The following is an 18,430-nucleotide window of genomic DNA, read 5'->3' as shown; positions in this document are numbered from 1 at the left end:
TGCTTCAGCTTACGTAAGATGCCAAGATTGTTTGGCAATCTTCACTTTTAATGTATTAACGTGGAATTTGTAAGGCAAATTTTTATCAAGATAGATTCTAAAATAGCTAGCATTAAACCATGAAAGAACTCTCTCAAATAAAGTAAGAATATTTTCTATTCAAATGGTCAAATGCTACCGTAAATAATGTACTGTATTCAGCAAAAGCAAATAGGGAGTTATCGTAATCTTACTGGTACCTTGGTTCACAAGCACTAATGGGATGACACAAGTGGCAAAAACACTTTGGAATGTACATTTTTCTTACACATAAAATATCATTAGTATAAATTTTAAAAAAAGTTGGGCCAAGGATACACCCTTGTGGGACCCCAGTTTCAACCTCAAAGTCATTTATATGGTTCACGCTACCAAACATATTTCAGTTCGAAAGATAAAAATGAAACCAAATGCTAGTGTTTCCTTGCACTCCAATGTAGCCAAGTTTTCCAATAAGAATATCATATTGTAAGGAGTCGAATGCCTCCTAAAGAAGGCGTAATTAAGATAAAAACAAGATCTAAACCCGAATGAATAAATCTACAACACGATAAACATGCGTGCTAAATTGAATGACAGGCATGAAACCTAAGCTGAAATTCATGAAGGAACTGTTTTGCATTAAGAAGGCTCTTGAGTCTTGATAGTATGGCCTTCTCAAAAATCTTGTTGAATACTGACAGGAGATAGATTGTTCTGTAATTATTTGACTGATTACTTCATAAATTACCTTAAAAAGAACTATTACCCTTACCCTTTCAAGTAAATCTGGGAAAATATTAGTATCAAAAGAAGCTCGAACACACTCAGTTAAGGGTAAAAAAATTGATTGACTTGACTGTGCTAAGGCTCCCTCCACCAAAAATATAATGCTACATTGTTCCACTGCCGATAGAAGTGTGTTTGAAAAATATGAAAGAAAGTTTTTGCCATTTTATTTGCAGACAAACAGCTATAGAATCATTTTACATTTTTGTGGTCCTTAAATTCATTTTTTGAAGCTTGGGGTCTTTAATTACTGCTACCTTGTTATGGACAATCAGCCAGTGGAAAAGACGATCTATAATTAACTTCCACAGTTATATGATCGTCAATATAACAACTCTGTCTTGAATTTCCCAGTCTGGAAATTTCTGATTAAGAATAGATTTTGTAATTATCAGTTAACAGTGATGTATCTGTTGTAAAATACAAGCTAGAATTCAGAGAATATCACCTTTAATGTAGCTCTTTAACGCTTCATTTACTCAATTATATTTCTAAACTAATTTTTACAACTGCCATAATATCCACAACTATTGATTTTTTTGTCAGAAGTCACCTTGCATGTGTATCTTTCCAAATTTCTATCGCTCGCAATAGATATGATATTGATAAAGCAGGAACTTTTTAAGTTCGACGGAGAAATGGGTAAAACACTTCTCTTTCTTACTGAGTAGCTCCTTCCACTTGAGACACTTGCTTTGCTTTTTTGGATGATCACGGTTCACATAATTGCTTCTAAAAGGGTCACATGTCAAGCATTTATTAGTTCACCATAAGACATATCTACGCAAACGTGACTTTTCACGAGCTGTAAGTTAACGGGAAATAGAATTAGAAAGGGGACCAGATACTTATATAATGAGGAAGGTTTATTAGCTATAAATATAATTATTTAGCTAATTTTCTATCGGTATGCACAATTCTGGTTAGAACCGACGCGTAAAGTCCAAATAAGAAAGGGACATTCACCTAGTAACAAAGTGGGTAGGTATAAGAAAAGTGATTATCAGAAGACGAGCAACCTACAGTTTAGTTTTAATCTTTTACATATTTTACTTTAGATGAATTATTTATTCTGATTTTTTGTTTGATTTAAATCGACTATTGGTTTTGTTCACCATAAGAAGTAGGAAAATACTGCTCTTTGTCTTTCTTAGTTAGTATTAGGTCCCTCAGACGGATGCTTTGCTTTTTCGAAGATCATGGTTCTTCGACAAGGATTGTCAAACGTCTTTTAGCTCATCAAAAGACGTATTTATGGAACATAGCAGGCTGAAAGTAAATACATATAAAAATCCAGAAGGAGATCAAATGCTTACATATTGAGGAAGGTAGAATTAGCTAGAAATCTAAAAAGTCTAGCTAGGAAAATCAGCTAGAAATTTAACTTCAAGCTTTCAATAATTGCTTCGAAAAATCGTAGGTCAAGCATTTATTACTTCATCAAAAGAAATATTTATGAAAACGTGAATTTTCACGCGGCTGTAAGTGAACAAGCTATGTAGTTAAGGAGTAGATCACATGCTTATGTAATTAAATAAAAAAAGTATTTTTTTTTCAGCTGAAAGTCAGAACAATATTGAAACTTAATATGAACAGAAATTATTCTATCTATTAAGGGGTTTGCCTCCTCCTCAATACCTCGCTCTCCACGGGAAAGTCTTTTTATTACAGTGAAAAAGCTTCTTGTTCCAGTCAAACGACGTTTGCATTTCATTATTTGTTCTTAAAGAATTAGTACAAAAAGAGAACTTTAGCGTAAAGAGTTTATGGTGGGGAGGGACAGCCCCCCTTATATATGGAATAGTTTCCGTGCGTTAGGTTTTAACGTTGCTCCTTACTTTCAGTTGGAAAAACTTGTTTTTTATTTAATTAACTAAAAAAAAACATGTCTTTTAAACTGCAAGGAGTAAGGAGCTACATTAAAATTCAAAACGAATAGAAATTGTTTCGTATATGAAGGGGTTGCTTCTCTCCTCAATACTTTTTTCTTTACAATAAAGTTTTTAGCATAAAAAACGTCCTATCATAGGCAGCGCAATAGCACTGCCTCAGTAAAGAGTAACGTGGACATAATATATATTTTTTTCTTTTAGACCAGAGCACTTCGTATAGAAGGAGTTGTCATAGAAACTCCAAAAAGGGCTCTTTCGATTGGAAATTGAAACGGCTAGTGCCCTCTTCAATAGTCGAAAGGGATTGGAGAGTAACCAGTCCCCCACCACGCCCATTCTTTCCCATCACAATTTTAAGATATTCGGGGGGAGGGGTGCTCATTGGATTGGGAACGAGAAGTTCTAGTGCCCTATCAAGGGTCAAAGTGATCGAAGGGCAGCTATTACCCTCCATACATCGTATTTTACCCAAATGCATCTGACAGAAACTTTTGAGATAGTTCTTTGTTCGAAATATAGTCCAAGGCCTTTGAGGCTGACACAACCCTCCAGAGTCGTGGGACAAGGGTTTTAAATTGTGCCCCAGGGCATATAAGGTTTTTATGGAACGATTGTTTGTATAAATTTCAGACCGGAGGGGGTTTATTTGATTGTAATTTGGAAGTTCTAGTGCCCATTTTAAGAGTCAAAAGTGAACGGAGGGCAACCATTGTCCCCCTCGCCCCAAGACTATCATACCCCAAAACACTTCTGATCAAAATTTTATGAGAACTTTTTGTTCAGCATTGTTCAAAGATCCAATAATTATGTCTTTTCGGATGTCAAACTTCCCACAGTCTTCAGGGCGATTCGTTCATTATTTACATATAGTATACGTTATCGAGAAAGGTATGTATTTCCACTGAAATCCACTGATTAAGGTAAGGTTTACCACTGAAGTCTCCTTAGTTGGAAATCCTCATACCGGTGTTTAAAATCCCCCTCTTGATTACTCCCCCTCCAAGTTACCTCTGCAAGTGGAAAGAAAAAAAAGTTTTGAAAAAAAAGTACCAGGTGAAAAAATTCATCTGAATACAATTCACACTCCTTAATGATAGAAGCTATTTATTTTCATTTCAACGCTAAAATTAATTATGAAACAAATTCTCAAAAATTACGAAAAGGTTCCGAGTACCCAAAGGAGTCTTCTTTTTCTTTCTCTTTCTTCCCACCACTAGCCGGTCACTGGAACATTGTAGGGACACTGAAATGGATAATCTTATGAATTCTAGGAATTAGTGTTTTATTTCCCCATTCATAAAGGTGTGCATTCATTGGTGACTGGTTTCGTGTTACATAGCATATTTCATCCGAAATTACCAAATAAATATTGATTGGTTGACTATTCAAAACTGCTTACAATCATAATAATCACCACCGTCACACTACTCTTTTATAATTTTTTTTTCCAGCCGTAATTTTTGAGCCTGTAAAACTTTGCTTTCTTCCCAACATTTCTCAATTTTTCTTCAAATTATTTCTGACTTATGTGCAAGGCCGTACCCAGAGGGGGGAGGTTAGGGGGGTTTGAATCCCACCCGAAATGTTTGTTTGACTCGTAAAAACCTAGCAAAAATGGATATAAACAAATTTTGCTTGCGTTTTTTGAGGATTTTTTGTGTAACCCCCTCCCCCCCCCCCGACAAAAAAATCTTTTAGTAAAACCCCCTCCGAAAATAAATCCTGGGTACGGCCTTGCTTGTGTGTATTCCTAGACTAAAGACTAATTTTGTTTCTGATGTAAATGGGAGGTAAGTTTAAACTTTACCCACCCCCCCCTAATGTAGAAATATATACCTTGAATTGGCATATAAAGGGGGGGGGGCTGAAATTCATTTCCGATAGAAATGATTATTATATTCGTAATCAGCATAAAAAAGGGCATTGAGTGGTATATTCACTTTATGCGTAAGTCAATAACATGATTTGGTAGATATTTACCAAAACTAAGGCCTAAACTAAGCAACCCTCGCTCTTCCTCATTAACACATTAAAAATATTTTTTTATAATATTTTATCAATTATGGGGAAACAAATCAAACTTTAGTCATTTAGATGGAAACTGCCAGTTTCCATCTAAATGACTAAAGTTTGATTTGATTCAAACTCGACAAATTCCTGCTTGAATGGAGCAACTATTAACCTTGCCATGCATGAAAAGATACGGGCAAGCAGCATCCTGAAAGAGAAGCATTTTTATTGGCTGCTAGTGACAGAAATTAGTTACAATCGCGGCTCTGCCGGTTTTCAGTGTTGCCAGGTAGGGCTATTTCCCGCCAATTGGGCTATAAAATTTTCAGCTTCGCGGGACAAGTTGCTAAAAACCCGCGAGGCGGGTTTTGGGGCTATAATGTTTTAAATCTTGCTACTTTTGGGCTATAAATTAAATTCGCTTGAAACACAAAAAAAAAAAATCATGTTTGAAAATTTTACCTATTTGTTCATTTACCTTCTTTGTAGATTTGAACCACAATATAAATATAATTTGTCTTGACTGTGGATATCCCCTTCTAATTTTTGGGTACCCCATCCCATATCTTCATCACCATTCCTTGAAAATAAAAGTATCTAGAACGTCTACTCTACCGTCCCAATAAACATAATATATACGCATAATACCCTGACACCTATTTTTTCTGAACTTCTGGTTCTGAATGCTAGACGTAAGAAATCAGAGTGTAAAGTTATCGAAAAATGTAATGAAACTTCGCATTCTGAATGTTTCGGAATCCCAACGAAATTAGCCAAGAAGACAGGGTGAATTTTGTTAGTTTAAAAAATTCAATCACGGAGAAGGATCTTGGAGTCAGACACAAAAGAGGAACAGGTAATTTAGCTTAATTGTAACTGTACACAGAGCTGTTCAAAGGGCTGGTAGTGTCTGAGGAAAATAAAAAATGTTTAAAGTAATGATAAACGATAATGAAGAACAAGTATATACAGTCAGAATACTTCCTTCGGCAACAGTTACAACGAGTCAAAAGCAAAAGTAAAGAGCTAAGAAACATATGATTCGAAGATAAGCGACAGGAAGAATTAAAACTACTCAAAAACAAGAGGAAAAATCAAAGAAATATGCGGCTGAAAGATATGCCACAGTGAGAACAAGGGAGTATGCGGTTCAAGAATAAGCGGCAATGAAGATTACCTGCAAATGCGAGACAGTGAGCATCAGAAAATGTAAACAATGGTGTAAACATTAGCAATTTCATATACCGTACGGAATGATTTCTGTTCGTTTTAAGTTTTAATGTCGCTCCTTACTTTCAGTTAAAAAATACTTGTTTTTTATTTAATTTCTGAACGTTTTTGAATAAATTCAGCTTTGATTTTGGGTAACCGTACATGAATAATTAAAACAAAATTTGCATATTAATTTTACTTTTTTTGGCTAAATGGCTTTCTCGAAATTTTGTTGTGACGTAACTTATGAATTAACTTACGTAACGAACTTCTATATTCGTATGTTTTTAATACGTATATTAGGTAGTTCGCCCCCCCCCGTCAATACCTCGCTCTTTACTCTAAAATTCGAATTTTGTTCGGATCACTAACCCTTAATTACAAAGGCCGGTTAATTAGAATAGATGGCTCTTTTGAAAGTACTAAAAAAAGCTTTAGCGTAAAGAGTGAGGTAATGACTAGGGGGCGAACCCCCTCATATGTGTAAAAATTTCTGTTCGTAGAAATTCCCTTCCCCCAAGAAAACGTCCTCCATGGAAAGATCATCCCCCGTAACCCCCTTCTCTGACTCCCCCCCCCCCCCACATCACCAGAAAGAAATCCCTCCCGAAAACGTCTGTATACTTCCCAATAACCATCCTCAAAGACATATTTATTAGATTTTCGAATATGCTGAACAAAGTGGCTATCTCAAAATTTCGATTCGGTGACTTTGGGGAAAAAATGAGCGTGGGAGGGGGCCAATTCGCCCTCTATTTTTTTTTGTCACTTCAAAATGGCACTAGAACGTTTAATTTCCGTTCGAATGCGCCTTCTCATGATATTCTAGGACTATTGGATCGAAACGATCACTCATGGAAAAAAAAACAAATAAAGACGCATCCATGATCTTCTGGCAAAACATACAGAATTCCACATTTTTGCAGATAGAAGCTTGAAACTTCTATAGTAGGGTTCTGTGATACGCTGAATCTGATGGTGTGATTTTTATTAAAGTTCTATGACTTTTAGGGGATGTTTCTCCCTTTTTTCGACAATACGGAAAATTTTCTCGGGCGCGTAACTTTTGATGGGTAACACTAAACTTGATGAAACTTATATATTTGAAATTAGCATAAATATCTGAATATTTTGATGTACCTATTGGTATTAAAATTTCGTTTTTTAGAGTTTCGGTTACTATTGAGCCGGGTCGCTCCTTACTTACAGTTCGTTACCACGAACTGTTTAATCATGATATGCATGCAATGAACCGAGTTTGTAAAGAAAAATTTTCCTTTTTGGTTTTATATATTCTATGTTTTCAGTGAACCACTTGCCAATTTTACGCCGGCTTACTTGGAGGGGTTGCAAGTTTTGTTTGCTCGCAGACCTCAAGTTCGATTTTGACTTATATTTATGCGTAGGCTATCTGATATGCCGATTGCATTTCTTCCTCGTTTTACCCATAACAGTGTTATAATAGGGTTATAATAGCGTTTGGTATTTTTGGGCTACTTTGGGCTATTTTGGGGCTAGTGATTGCTCCTGTTTGGGCTATACGTTATGCTCAAAACATGGCAACACTGCCGGTTCTTTGTCTTTGGTCCAAATTAGTTTTAGGTTGCCAGAATGGGTAATATAAGACAGAAACTCTGAACGAAGCAAAAGCCTATTTTGTGCTTCTAATCAATACTATTTTAAACATATTTTTGGGCCTCGGGTTGAGTTCAGTGAAACAAGGTTTAGTTTAAATATGGTTGAGTTTCATAAGGATTAATTTAAAAGAAGATTAATCTAAACGGAGGACCAGTTCAACGAGGGTCTAGTTAAATGAGGTTTATTTGTACGGGGGCTCAGTCAAACGACGGCTTACTTAATTGAGGTTGAGCTGCACATGGACTGAGTTGTACGGGGTCCATTTAAATGGAGGTTCAGTTGCATGAGGGTTCAGTTAAATGGGATTGGGGTGCACAGATACTCAGTTACATAGGTTTAGTTACACGCAAACCCATTTTATGTAGTGTACAAAGTCATTACAAAACTATAATGTTTTTTGTGCTCTTTAAATGTATTTGGTTGTGACGTCATTACACATGAAAATATTTTTTTTTTATAATAGAGGCTTTAAAGTAAAGTCAGTCTAAGGGTGCAAGTCCTGCCCATGACCCACCATTCTATTGCCATGCTCCATCGGTGGAGCATGTGCCCCACTCTGGGAATCACGGCTCTAACTTTTATAAATATTCACGATTGTTTGAGTACCAAGGACATTAAAATGAAATCTGATTATTTGAGCGTGTTTAGTGAGAAACACGATTCTCATATAAAACTGTCAATCTAGGAGCTCAATTGGACAGTAGTGGATATTAAATGAATAAATAAATGGGTAAAATCAGCAACATACGAGTTAAAATACATGAGATCAAGGAGCTTGAGAAGGTTTAGTTTTCCTTTGAAGATTTGATAATCTTTTGCAAATCTACAGGCTATTAATATTGCAATTTCTAGGAATGGCAACCATTGCCATGTTTATCCAATTAGTTTTGCTATATATTGTCCCAGTTCAATGTGTCAATACTGGCGAGAATATGCCGCTGTCCAAAAAACTTCACAATTTCAAACAATCGATAAAATTAATAGAAAATTGCAGTTCTCAAGTAGGAATAGGCCTAAGACGGTCCCCGGGGACAAGACATTTTTTCTATTTTGATTTCCTTGGCTTTGCAAGAATTTTTAAACCAAATTCAATGACCAAGAAACTAAAAAGTTTAATTAAGAAACTAACTTGATAATCAAGTTATTGATTAATGGTTTGTTCAACTGAATTCTTTTTCCTGCTTGAAGAAATGCTTTGTTTAAGATGTTCCTATTGTTTTCCTTCAAAACTTATCGTCTTTCTAAAAAAAATACTAATGGTTCTAATAAAAAAGGAAAAAAATACATCAAAACTTTAATCCGTGTTAAAAAATACCAGTGATAACCAGTGATAGAGAAAATATGTAAAATCTGTAGAATAATTTTGCTGCTGTTTTGCTGTTAAAGAAATTTTCTGTTTTATAATAGCGCCCCAGCGTAATTTATAAAAATTTGATAATTAATATTATGAAATATATTTTATATTTAACGTAGTTTTATATTTAACGCCCCTGCCTAGTCTGCCTTTAAACATTCCAATTTTCAAAAACATTTAGGACTATTAAATAAAATCTATTTGTCAGGAAACTGAAAAAGTGAATTGAGAAACTGACTTGTTTTATTCAACGAGTTCCTTGTTTATGGTTTGTTCACCCAAGCAATTTTTCCCAATAGAAACAATTGGTTTTTTGTTCGTCAAACCAAGCGTTTGTTGTAAAAATAGCTATAGCTTTTATTGTTAAAAGAGGGTTTAAGAATGAAATATTAACTAGCTGTTCACGTAGTTTACCATCGGGCTACCACCAGCGATTTGATACTAAAGATGGTACTATTTTGCTACAAGAAAACATTTATTTCAGAAGTTGTCTTCTTGTCTTGAAATTTAAATCTTTCCTCAGTTACTCTGGTGTCCTCACTGAAGTAACTCTATAATAGCATCTTTTCCCTACGTGGATCAGTTTGCGCCAATTGTACATTTTTTTTTTTTTTTTGTTTGTTTTTTTTTGGGGGGTTTTCATTAGTTTTTAGTTTTATCTTGGTTTTTTTTTATCCTGTTCTTCTTGTGTTTCTTTCGTGCTGAAGACGCCTTGTTTGGATACAGGCGAAATATCCGCGTTGTTTTGCATTTGTTGTTTTCTTTTCTCTCCACTGGCCACAGTCTCGTTTGTTTGTTGTTGTTTTTTTTAGATTTTTCTCTTTGTTGGTTTTTAAATCTTTCTGAATTGAAATCTAAAAACAGAGACGTAATTAGGAAAAGTTGTAGATGACTCTGGTCAACTACACAAGAATTGATAACCTTGCTTGCTAGAATTGTCTAGTAGGGTCGAATTTTAAATTTATTTCAAATTTTTATTACGTTATGCTCCGAAGGCTACAAAGGAATGTCAAAAAGATATTAAACCTTTAGCATTCGACCAAGAAGTATAACATAAAGATTTAAACAGCAGGATGTACATAACAGGTACTACAAGGTAGGGGTTTTATACTCTTTTGAGGATTACCCAAACATTTGTCGGGTGGAAAGCGAATTCCGATTGTCACAATTTGCAGATGAAAGATATGTATGTGAAAACCTAACAATAATAAATAAAGGAAACAAGAGAGAAATATATTCACCTAAGCATATTAAATGGAAAAAAAAGTTTCCAACTTTCTAAGAATCCCCAAGTTCCACGCGATTTAGGATGATGTACACTGTACATGCTTCTAATAACTAAAAGTCTCATCCATCCTAGATATTTTACAGAGGCTACCCGATTAATACAGAATGATTCAACAACAAGCTCTTTAATTAACAGAAATAATGATTTATGATTTATGTAACTGAAGAGAGGTGGATTTAAATTTCTACATATTTTCTTTCAGATGCAGCCCCGGTTTTCCGACAAATATTTCTAGAGCAAACAATAGTCCCTGGACCTTTCCTCTCTTTGATGTGTGAAGCATGGAGCATACCTGTCAGCAAATTTGTTTGGATGCTAGATGGATTCCAAGTGGTTCAGACAGACAGGTTTTGTACCAAAGTTTTTGTTATAAGACAGTTAAATGTGTAAATGTAAAGCAGAATCAATTTTAGCATATCTAACTGTGGATGGAAGCTAAGGAGTTTTCAATTCTATCTTGCTGGAGTAATATAATTTATCTGTCAATATTTATAAAAAAAAATGCTATGCTCGGCATAAATATAGTTTTTGGTCAAATGCGAAGAAAGTGGTTTGAGAATTATCTTGCAGTTTTACTTTAAACGGCCTACTTAACTTGAAGTATTAGCAATTCGAGAGAAATTAGGTATTAGATTTCAGATTCAGCCCAAAGTCTGAAACCACGATATTTCAAAAGCTGTTAGGTTCTTATCTATGTCTTATCCTTCCTAACTGAACATTATGAGCTGATTATTCACACGGGTTTCGAGTTTTTATTGGGCCCTCCATATTTTTAAGAGTCTCTCAACACTAAAAAAAATATAGTATTTTTTTCTAACCCCTAACGATACTTGGAAAACAAAGCCTATTATATCAAACTGCCTAGAAGGCCTAAAGCAACCGATCATTCAATTGAAAAATTTTCAGTTTTCTCCCTTCTCTAAAATTTGTGGTTATATTTAGAATGTTGATATTACAGCGGCCTAATTAATTCTATTTGAGTTTAACTTCAGCTTTGTTTCACCGAAAGGTCACAACTTGTATTTTCTTCAACATCCACATAGCAGAAGCAGTACACAAACAGCTTAGAAGTACACAAATACGAATGGAGTAGCCTCAACTAACACAGTTGAAAAAACGTATTTTAAAAAAGCTTAACTTTATCATAGCTTGTCATTAACGCCCTCTGTACATAAGGCTGTGAAGGAATACTCTAAATAGAGAACGTTTCTGAATCTAGATGTTCATTAAAATTATACATGAATCTGTGATAAATTTAACAAAGTTGTTCATATTGGATAAGTGTATTTTTTGTGGGAAATTCGGAGATTTTATTTCAGAATGGGGAAGTAGCAGTAATTTTCTCTGGTTGTTGTCTTCCTCCAGGGCTGTGTTCTGAGCCCATGCAAGTTGGATAAAAAATATCAACCCCCTATACGCGAAACTTTTAGACACTCTACAAGTAGTCCATTTGAGGTTGGAACTTAGAAAATAGCTATGAATAATTAGTATCATTATTGCTAAATGCTGCCTCAGGTATTTGATTGATTTTGAATTTGATTTTCAATTATATATCTGACTACATTTGTAGCTAGAGATCCCTCTTACTTTTGTTGGCATGCAAAGGGTGAGGGTGGTATTATCTCACATTTAAAAGACACTCTAGTCCTTTTGTTTTCTTACTTTTTTTTAATAAATCGAATCGCTGCAAAGAATTTGAAATGTAATATGCAAAAACTGATTATGCAGCCAATCATGGTGACTAGTTACTATAGTGTAAACAATGATGGAGATTCTAAGACAGCTAATATTTAGACCGCAAAAAATCTAAGGCCACTCAACAAATAAGGGCACTAAAGATTTTTTCTAGACGTCATGGGCAGACATCATTCGAGCAGACATAAACTCGAGGATCAGAAACGGCCTTAATTCTATACCTTCTGCACAAGTATCCTCGGAGACTGGTTTGTTTTGCAGAAGAAAGTAGTAGGGGAACTTCCCTTGACCGTATATTTATCTTAAAGCTCTTTTTTGTATTATCTCTATTTTTCTGTTTGTGCTTTTTGAGTTCGTAGTGCAAGGCTTGGCAAACATGGCTGAAATAAGATTAAACAAATGACGTGAAAATGTCAAGGAGCAGGAGAAGAAAATATCCTTAGAACCAATTTCCTATTGTCAAGACGTACCGAAATTTTCACCGGCAGGGTGTCTGCTTCATTCTGTCTCCAGCCAACGAAAGTCACTGATCAACTTCACTCCTGTATCGTAAAGAATTGTTACCATCCGTCTGAAATGATCCATCAATAACCTCTCAGTCTTCCAGACATACGCTCCGGGCTGTTTTCGAAGTGAAGAAAACTGTGATTAATTCTACTTCCAATTGCAGAGTATAACTGATCAGATACCCAAAAACGGTAAACTAATTATGTTGTTTGACTTCAACGCAATGGTGGACAGCAGCCATGCTAGTCGGAACGATGTCGTGAACCCAGATGGACATAGGCATATTAATACAAAAGGAGAACGAATAATTTACCTCTGCAGAGAGAATGAACTATATATCAGCAACACCACCTTCAAACACAGCCACCGAGGAAATGCTACATGGAAATCATCTGATGAAATGACCGAAAACATGATTGAGTATATTTTAATTTCCCTGCCATGGAAGTCTTCCGTAATAATCATTGCATCACTATGTGGAGGAGATTTTGACTCGGACCACTCGCTACTGATGTCTAAACTCAAGCTAAAATTAAAACGACTTGCCAAGACAATAAAGATTCCCAGATTCCGAACAGAACTTCTCCGTGACCCTACCAAAAAAGTCGTACACTTATACCACTAACCACTTTAAAAAACTACGAGACATACTGAGTATATCTACCCGCCCCCTTACAACTTCAGAAGAGATTGATCGCTTAGACGAACATGCTACCTCCACAATAATAAAGACTGGCAGTGCCTTCTTAAGTAGAAAGATTAAATATGACAAACCTTTGATCACTGAAGACATAATACAACTCTGTGACCAGAAACACCTCTAGAGAAATCAAATCTGACCAAAATAGCCGTGAAACCTACAAACATCTAAAAAAAAGGTCAACGTGAAGTTGAAAGGCACTCTAAAGCCAATAACGAATTCTTCAAAACAGTCAGAGAAGTATCCATAAGGAGAGATCCTACAACATTTGTGACCCTGGATAGATAGGGGAAAGATATCACTGATGCGAATATAAAGCTCGTCCAATAAAAGGAATATTTTGAGAAGAAATTACGCCCACAAGTAGTGACAGAAACAAACATCCTAAGCTACTTCACAATGACAAAATGTGACATCCCACCACCTCCAATAAGACCCGAAACCTGGTTGAATGAGAAATCGGAAAGACACTCCAAAAACATATCGCCGAGAAGTGTAAGGACAGTGAAACCCAGTTCAAGAAAGGCAACGGTCAAGAATTGTTCAAAACAGTTAGAGAATGATCCATCAGGAGAGATCCTATAACGTCTGTAATTCTGGATAATCAGGGGAGGATATCAATGATGCAAAATAAAGCTCGCCCAATGGAAGGAATATTTTTAGGAGAAATTACTCCCACAGGTATTGACGGAACCAAACCTTCTAATCTACTTCCCATTGACTAAACGTGACATACCACCACCTTCAATAAAACCCGAGACATAACAGCCAAATATCCAAATCCCCAAGGGGACGTAAAGCTCGGGGACCAGACGGTATCACTTTGGAACTAATAAGTATCGACTCTATACCATATAATCATAACAGCTACTTGGTCCACTGAATTTGTCCCACGACAGAAGCGTAAGGCAGCAATAGGCCCAATCCATAAAAAAGGCTCGAAGAAAGATTGTAAAACTACCGGCCTATCAGCCTGACAAGCCACCAAATCAGATTCCTGACTAACCTCTATAGAACACAAGCAGTCATCGCTCATGTTATCGACGAGTATGAAGCTGGGTTTCGACCAGGACGATCAACTATCGACCAAATCTTTAATGTGAGCCAACTGATGGAACGCTATCTTAAGTTAATAGAAAGCTTTATCAACTATTTCTTGATTTTTGACTGGCCTTTGACCTTATATAGAGGAAAGGTCTTTGGTATGTATATTCTAAAATATTACAGTGTCTAAGACGAAATCGTCAATATCGTTGAGGTTATTTACAACCAGTTCAAAGGCAGATTTCTGACATCTATTGGGTCCTCTGATGAATTCTTTACAACTTCCGGAGTCCTCCACGGGTGCATCCTATCCTGGCATCTGTTAAACCTATTCCTACATGCCATCCTCTCCCTGACACCCGCTCGGTATGGGGCGAAAATAGATGGGATTCTATTTGACAAAATAACATGCACTGATTAAACCGACCAGCTAGCTACGATCCCCCCCCCCAATGAACTCCAAAGATAAGCAGCCATCATCTCTCAAGCAATGAAGTCGGTTGGGATGCATACTAACGCAAATAAAACTAAAGCCCCGGTTAAATCATGCCAAGAGTAGGACGCCAAAAATTCCCCTCTAAAATAATCGATGGTGAGTAGGTGGAAATGGTACATCGATTTATTCATCTTGACAGTCTATTAATGGCTGGGAACTGTAACACTCCTGAAATTGTGCACCACCAAGACATTAGTACTCTGCCTGTAAGTAATTACAGTCAGTAACCAGCATGAATAAACGAGGAGGGTTTTATAGTGGTCTAGCAACATGTCCTTAGTAAACTTTATGCTATACAAACATCCAAAAAGAGCCAAAGTTTTTTTTTGTTGTGTGTTATAAATTGCCCAATCTAATAATGACCATGGATCATCCCGAGATTACCCAATGTTGACGACTTTGGGATGCCCCACGACGTAATTTTTGAAAGCAGACTGCCCCATAAAAATTAGTTTTTGAAATTTCATAATCATAGGCCAACTATCGAAAACTGAACAGATCATGAAAGAAATGCATAATTATAGCCTGGATATACTAGTGCTCTCTGAGGTCCATTGAACTGGAGCATGTAAACAAAACCTGGATAAACAGTATACTATCCTGCACAGCGGATTTGAGAATAAGAAAGTAGCGGTGTGGCCTTAATGCTCTCCAAAACAGCCTCAAAAGCATTGACAAATTGGACCCCATTAACGAAAGGATCATCACAGCCCGATTTCTGGGTAACAATGCAAGCTAACCGTAGTAGCATGCTATTCGCCTACAAACGATGTGGACGACGTAGTAAAGGACAGCTTCTACAACACCCTTCAAGGGGTGACAAAAGATATTCCCAGGCATGATTTAATTTTTTTTTTGCTGGTAACTTCAACGCCAAAGTGGAGAATGATAGATCCTATTGCCCAGAATTCCTTGGAAGCGATGGACTCGGGAGATAAATGAGTTCTCAAACAATTGAGAGCACCATGTTTGAAAATAAGACAATCCATAAATATTCTAGGAACTTCCCTGATGGGAGAATACATAATCAAATTGACCACCTTTTGATCAACAGAAACGGGAAGTCAAGTCTGCAAGATGTAAGAACTTTCAGAGGTGTGTGTACCTGATTTTCGTTGACATAGAGAAAGTCTTTAACTTCATCTACGGAGATTTGCTCTGGAAATTCCTGCCATACTATGGAATTCCTGGTAAAATAGTGGCCCTAATTGTTGCTTTAGATGAAAACACCTAATGCTGTGCTCGGACCCAAGAAGGAAATACTAGATGTTTCCATATCATGTCTGGCGTAAAACAGGGCTGAGGCTATTCTTTCTCCATTCCTCTTCGCCCTCGTTGTTGACTAAATACTCCTTGACTGTAAAGGATTCGGCATCCAAATTGGAGAAGGAAATACTAGATATTTCCATATCATGTCTGGCGTAAAACAGGGCTGAGGCTATTCTCTCTCCATTCCTCTTCACCCTCGTTGTCGACTAAATACTCCTTGACTGTAAAGGATTCGGCATCCAAATTGGAGAAGGCAAACAGTTAGCTGATCTGGATTTCACTGACGATATCAAACAGTTCGTGGTAACGAACTGTCAGTAAAGAATGACAAGGCTCAATAGTAACGGAAACTCTAAGAAATAGAAAAATTTTGATACCAATAGATTCATCAATAGAATCAGATTTTTATGCTGATTTAAAATATATAAGTTTCATCAAGTTTAGTATTACTCCTCAAAAGTTACGAGCCTGAAAAAATTTGCCTTATTTTCAAAAAAAGGGGGAAATACCCCCTAAAAGAGATATAATCTTAATGAAAATTACACCATCAGATTCAGCATATCAGAAAACCTTACTGTAGAGGTTTCAAGCTCTTATCTGCAAGAATGTGGAATTTTGTATATTTCGCGAGAAGAAAGATCACGGATGCGTGTTTATTTGTTGTTGTTTTTTTCCAGGGGTGATCGTATTGATCGAGTGGTCCTAGAATATCGTAAGTGGGCTCATTCGAATGTAAATTAAAAGTTCTAGTGCTCTTTTGAAGTGACCAAAAAAATTGGAGGGCAACTAGGCTCCCTCCTAAGCTTATTTTTTTCTCAAAGCCACTCGATCAAAATTTTCAGATAGCCATTTTGTTCAGCTTAGTCGAAAATCTAATAAATATGTCTTTGAAGATGATTTAATCCCCCAGAGCCTCCAAGGAAAGGGCTGCAAGTCATGAGCCTTGTCCATTGTTTATATATAGTATTTATTACATTTGGAAGTTTACAAACGTTTTCAGCAGGGATTTCTTCCAGTGGCGGGGTCGGTGGAGGGGATTACGTGAGAGGATCTTTCCATGGAGGATATTTTAACGGGGAAGGGACGTTTCTATGAAGGGGGCGCAGGATTTCTAAGTATTATTTAAAACAGGATCAAAAATTAAATAAAAATAACCCTTTTTCTAACTGAAAGTAAGGAGCAACATTAAAACCGAAAACGTACAGAAATTATTACGTATGTAAGGGGGTTTGCCCCATAGTCAATACCTCGCTCTTTATGTTAAAGTTTATTTAGTACTTTCATAAAGAGCTAACTATTCTAATTAAACGGCCTTTGTGATTCAAGGGTCATTCTTAAAGAATTGGAACAAAATTCAAACTTTAGCGTAAAGAGCGGGGTATTGACTAGGGGACAAACCCCCTCATATACGTAATAATTTCTGCTCGTTTTAAGTTTTAATGTTTGCTCCTTACTTTCAGTTAAAAAAAAATTGTTTTTTTTATTTAATTGCCTTGAAGGAAAGTAACAAGATCAAACTCCAGGATCTCCTCAATACTGTCCTTGAAAATGCTGGCCAACTTGGCTTCAAGATTAATACAAAGAAGACAAAGAGCATGGCAGTAACTGATTTCCCCCTTAACGTAAAGGGTGGAGATTCAACTGTCGAGAAAGTCGTAGAGTTCAGGTACCTTGGCAGCACGGTGGAAAATTCAGGTTCAAACGAGAGCAAAGTGCATTTGAGGATAGGGCAAGAACGTGAAGCTCTTAACCGGCTAAAACCAGTATGGCGATCGAAAAAGAATTCTACAAAATTAAAATGAGGCTATTTAGTAGAAATGTCCTTTCTTCACTTCTCTGCAGCAGTGAGTGCTGGAACTTAAGTGTACAACAAGACAGACAGATTCTTGTCTTCGAAAACAATTGTCTTTCGAAGGATTCTGAATATCGACTAGAGAGATCACGTCACAAGCCAGATAGCCCGATCTATCTCAGGACAGCCCACGGCTAAAGATATATTTCGGCACCGAAGGAGACGACATCCCTTGGGCACGCGATCTGTATGATGGACGATTGGATCCCAAGACAGGTCTTGCAATAACAACCCCAGGGGAAACGCAAAAAAGGTGGACCAAAAACACCTTGCGTTGCAGATATCAACGAGACCTGTCCAACACTCACACGACGATACAACTCCAATGGGAAAAAGTTTCAGGGGTTTTGCACACAAAAGTGACTGAAGGCTCTCTGTGGATACCCTGGGTGCCTCTGGCTGCACAGGAGGAGCTAGGGTAATGCTAGGTCCTTGCAAGCTCTAGTTTCAGAAGACACCCAAATTTATGGACCCAAGTTCAGCCACCTTTCAAACCCCCTCATATACGTAATAATTTCTGTCCGTTTTAAGTTTTAATGTTTGCTCCTTACTTTCAGTTAAAAAAAACTTGTTTTTTTTTATTTAATTGCCTTGAAGGAAAATAACAAGATCAAACTCCAGGATCTCCTCAATACTGTCCTTGAAGATGCTGGCCAACTTGGCCTC

At 36.6% G+C, this 18,430-nt stretch overlaps 1 protein-coding gene across 3 annotated transcripts in view; it reads left to right on the top strand.

The window, feature by feature from the left end:
• LOC148956001 (cell adhesion molecule Dscam2-like) overlaps positions 1–18,430 on the top strand; it is a 240,243-nt gene that overhangs the window by 22,487 nt on the left and 199,326 nt on the right. For all 3 annotated transcript variants that reach the window (XM_089093545.1, XM_089093538.1, XM_089093530.1), the window contains exon 4: positions 10,404–10,548. In XM_089093545.1, coding sequence (XP_088949671.1) covers positions 10,404–10,548 — 145 coding nt within the window. The remainder of the gene's footprint in view (positions 1–10,403; positions 10,549–18,430) is intronic.

Source organism: Artemia sp. Qi Xiang Cuo, chromosome 1 (assembly GCF_049724085.1).
Source record: "Artemia sp. Qi Xiang Cuo chromosome 1, ASM4972408v1, whole genome shotgun sequence".
NCBI lineage: Eukaryota > Metazoa > Arthropoda > Branchiopoda > Anostraca > Artemiidae > Artemia > Artemia sp. Qi Xiang Cuo.
Note: the sequence above shows the minus strand (reverse complement) of the source record. Positions and strands in the feature narration are given on the sequence as shown.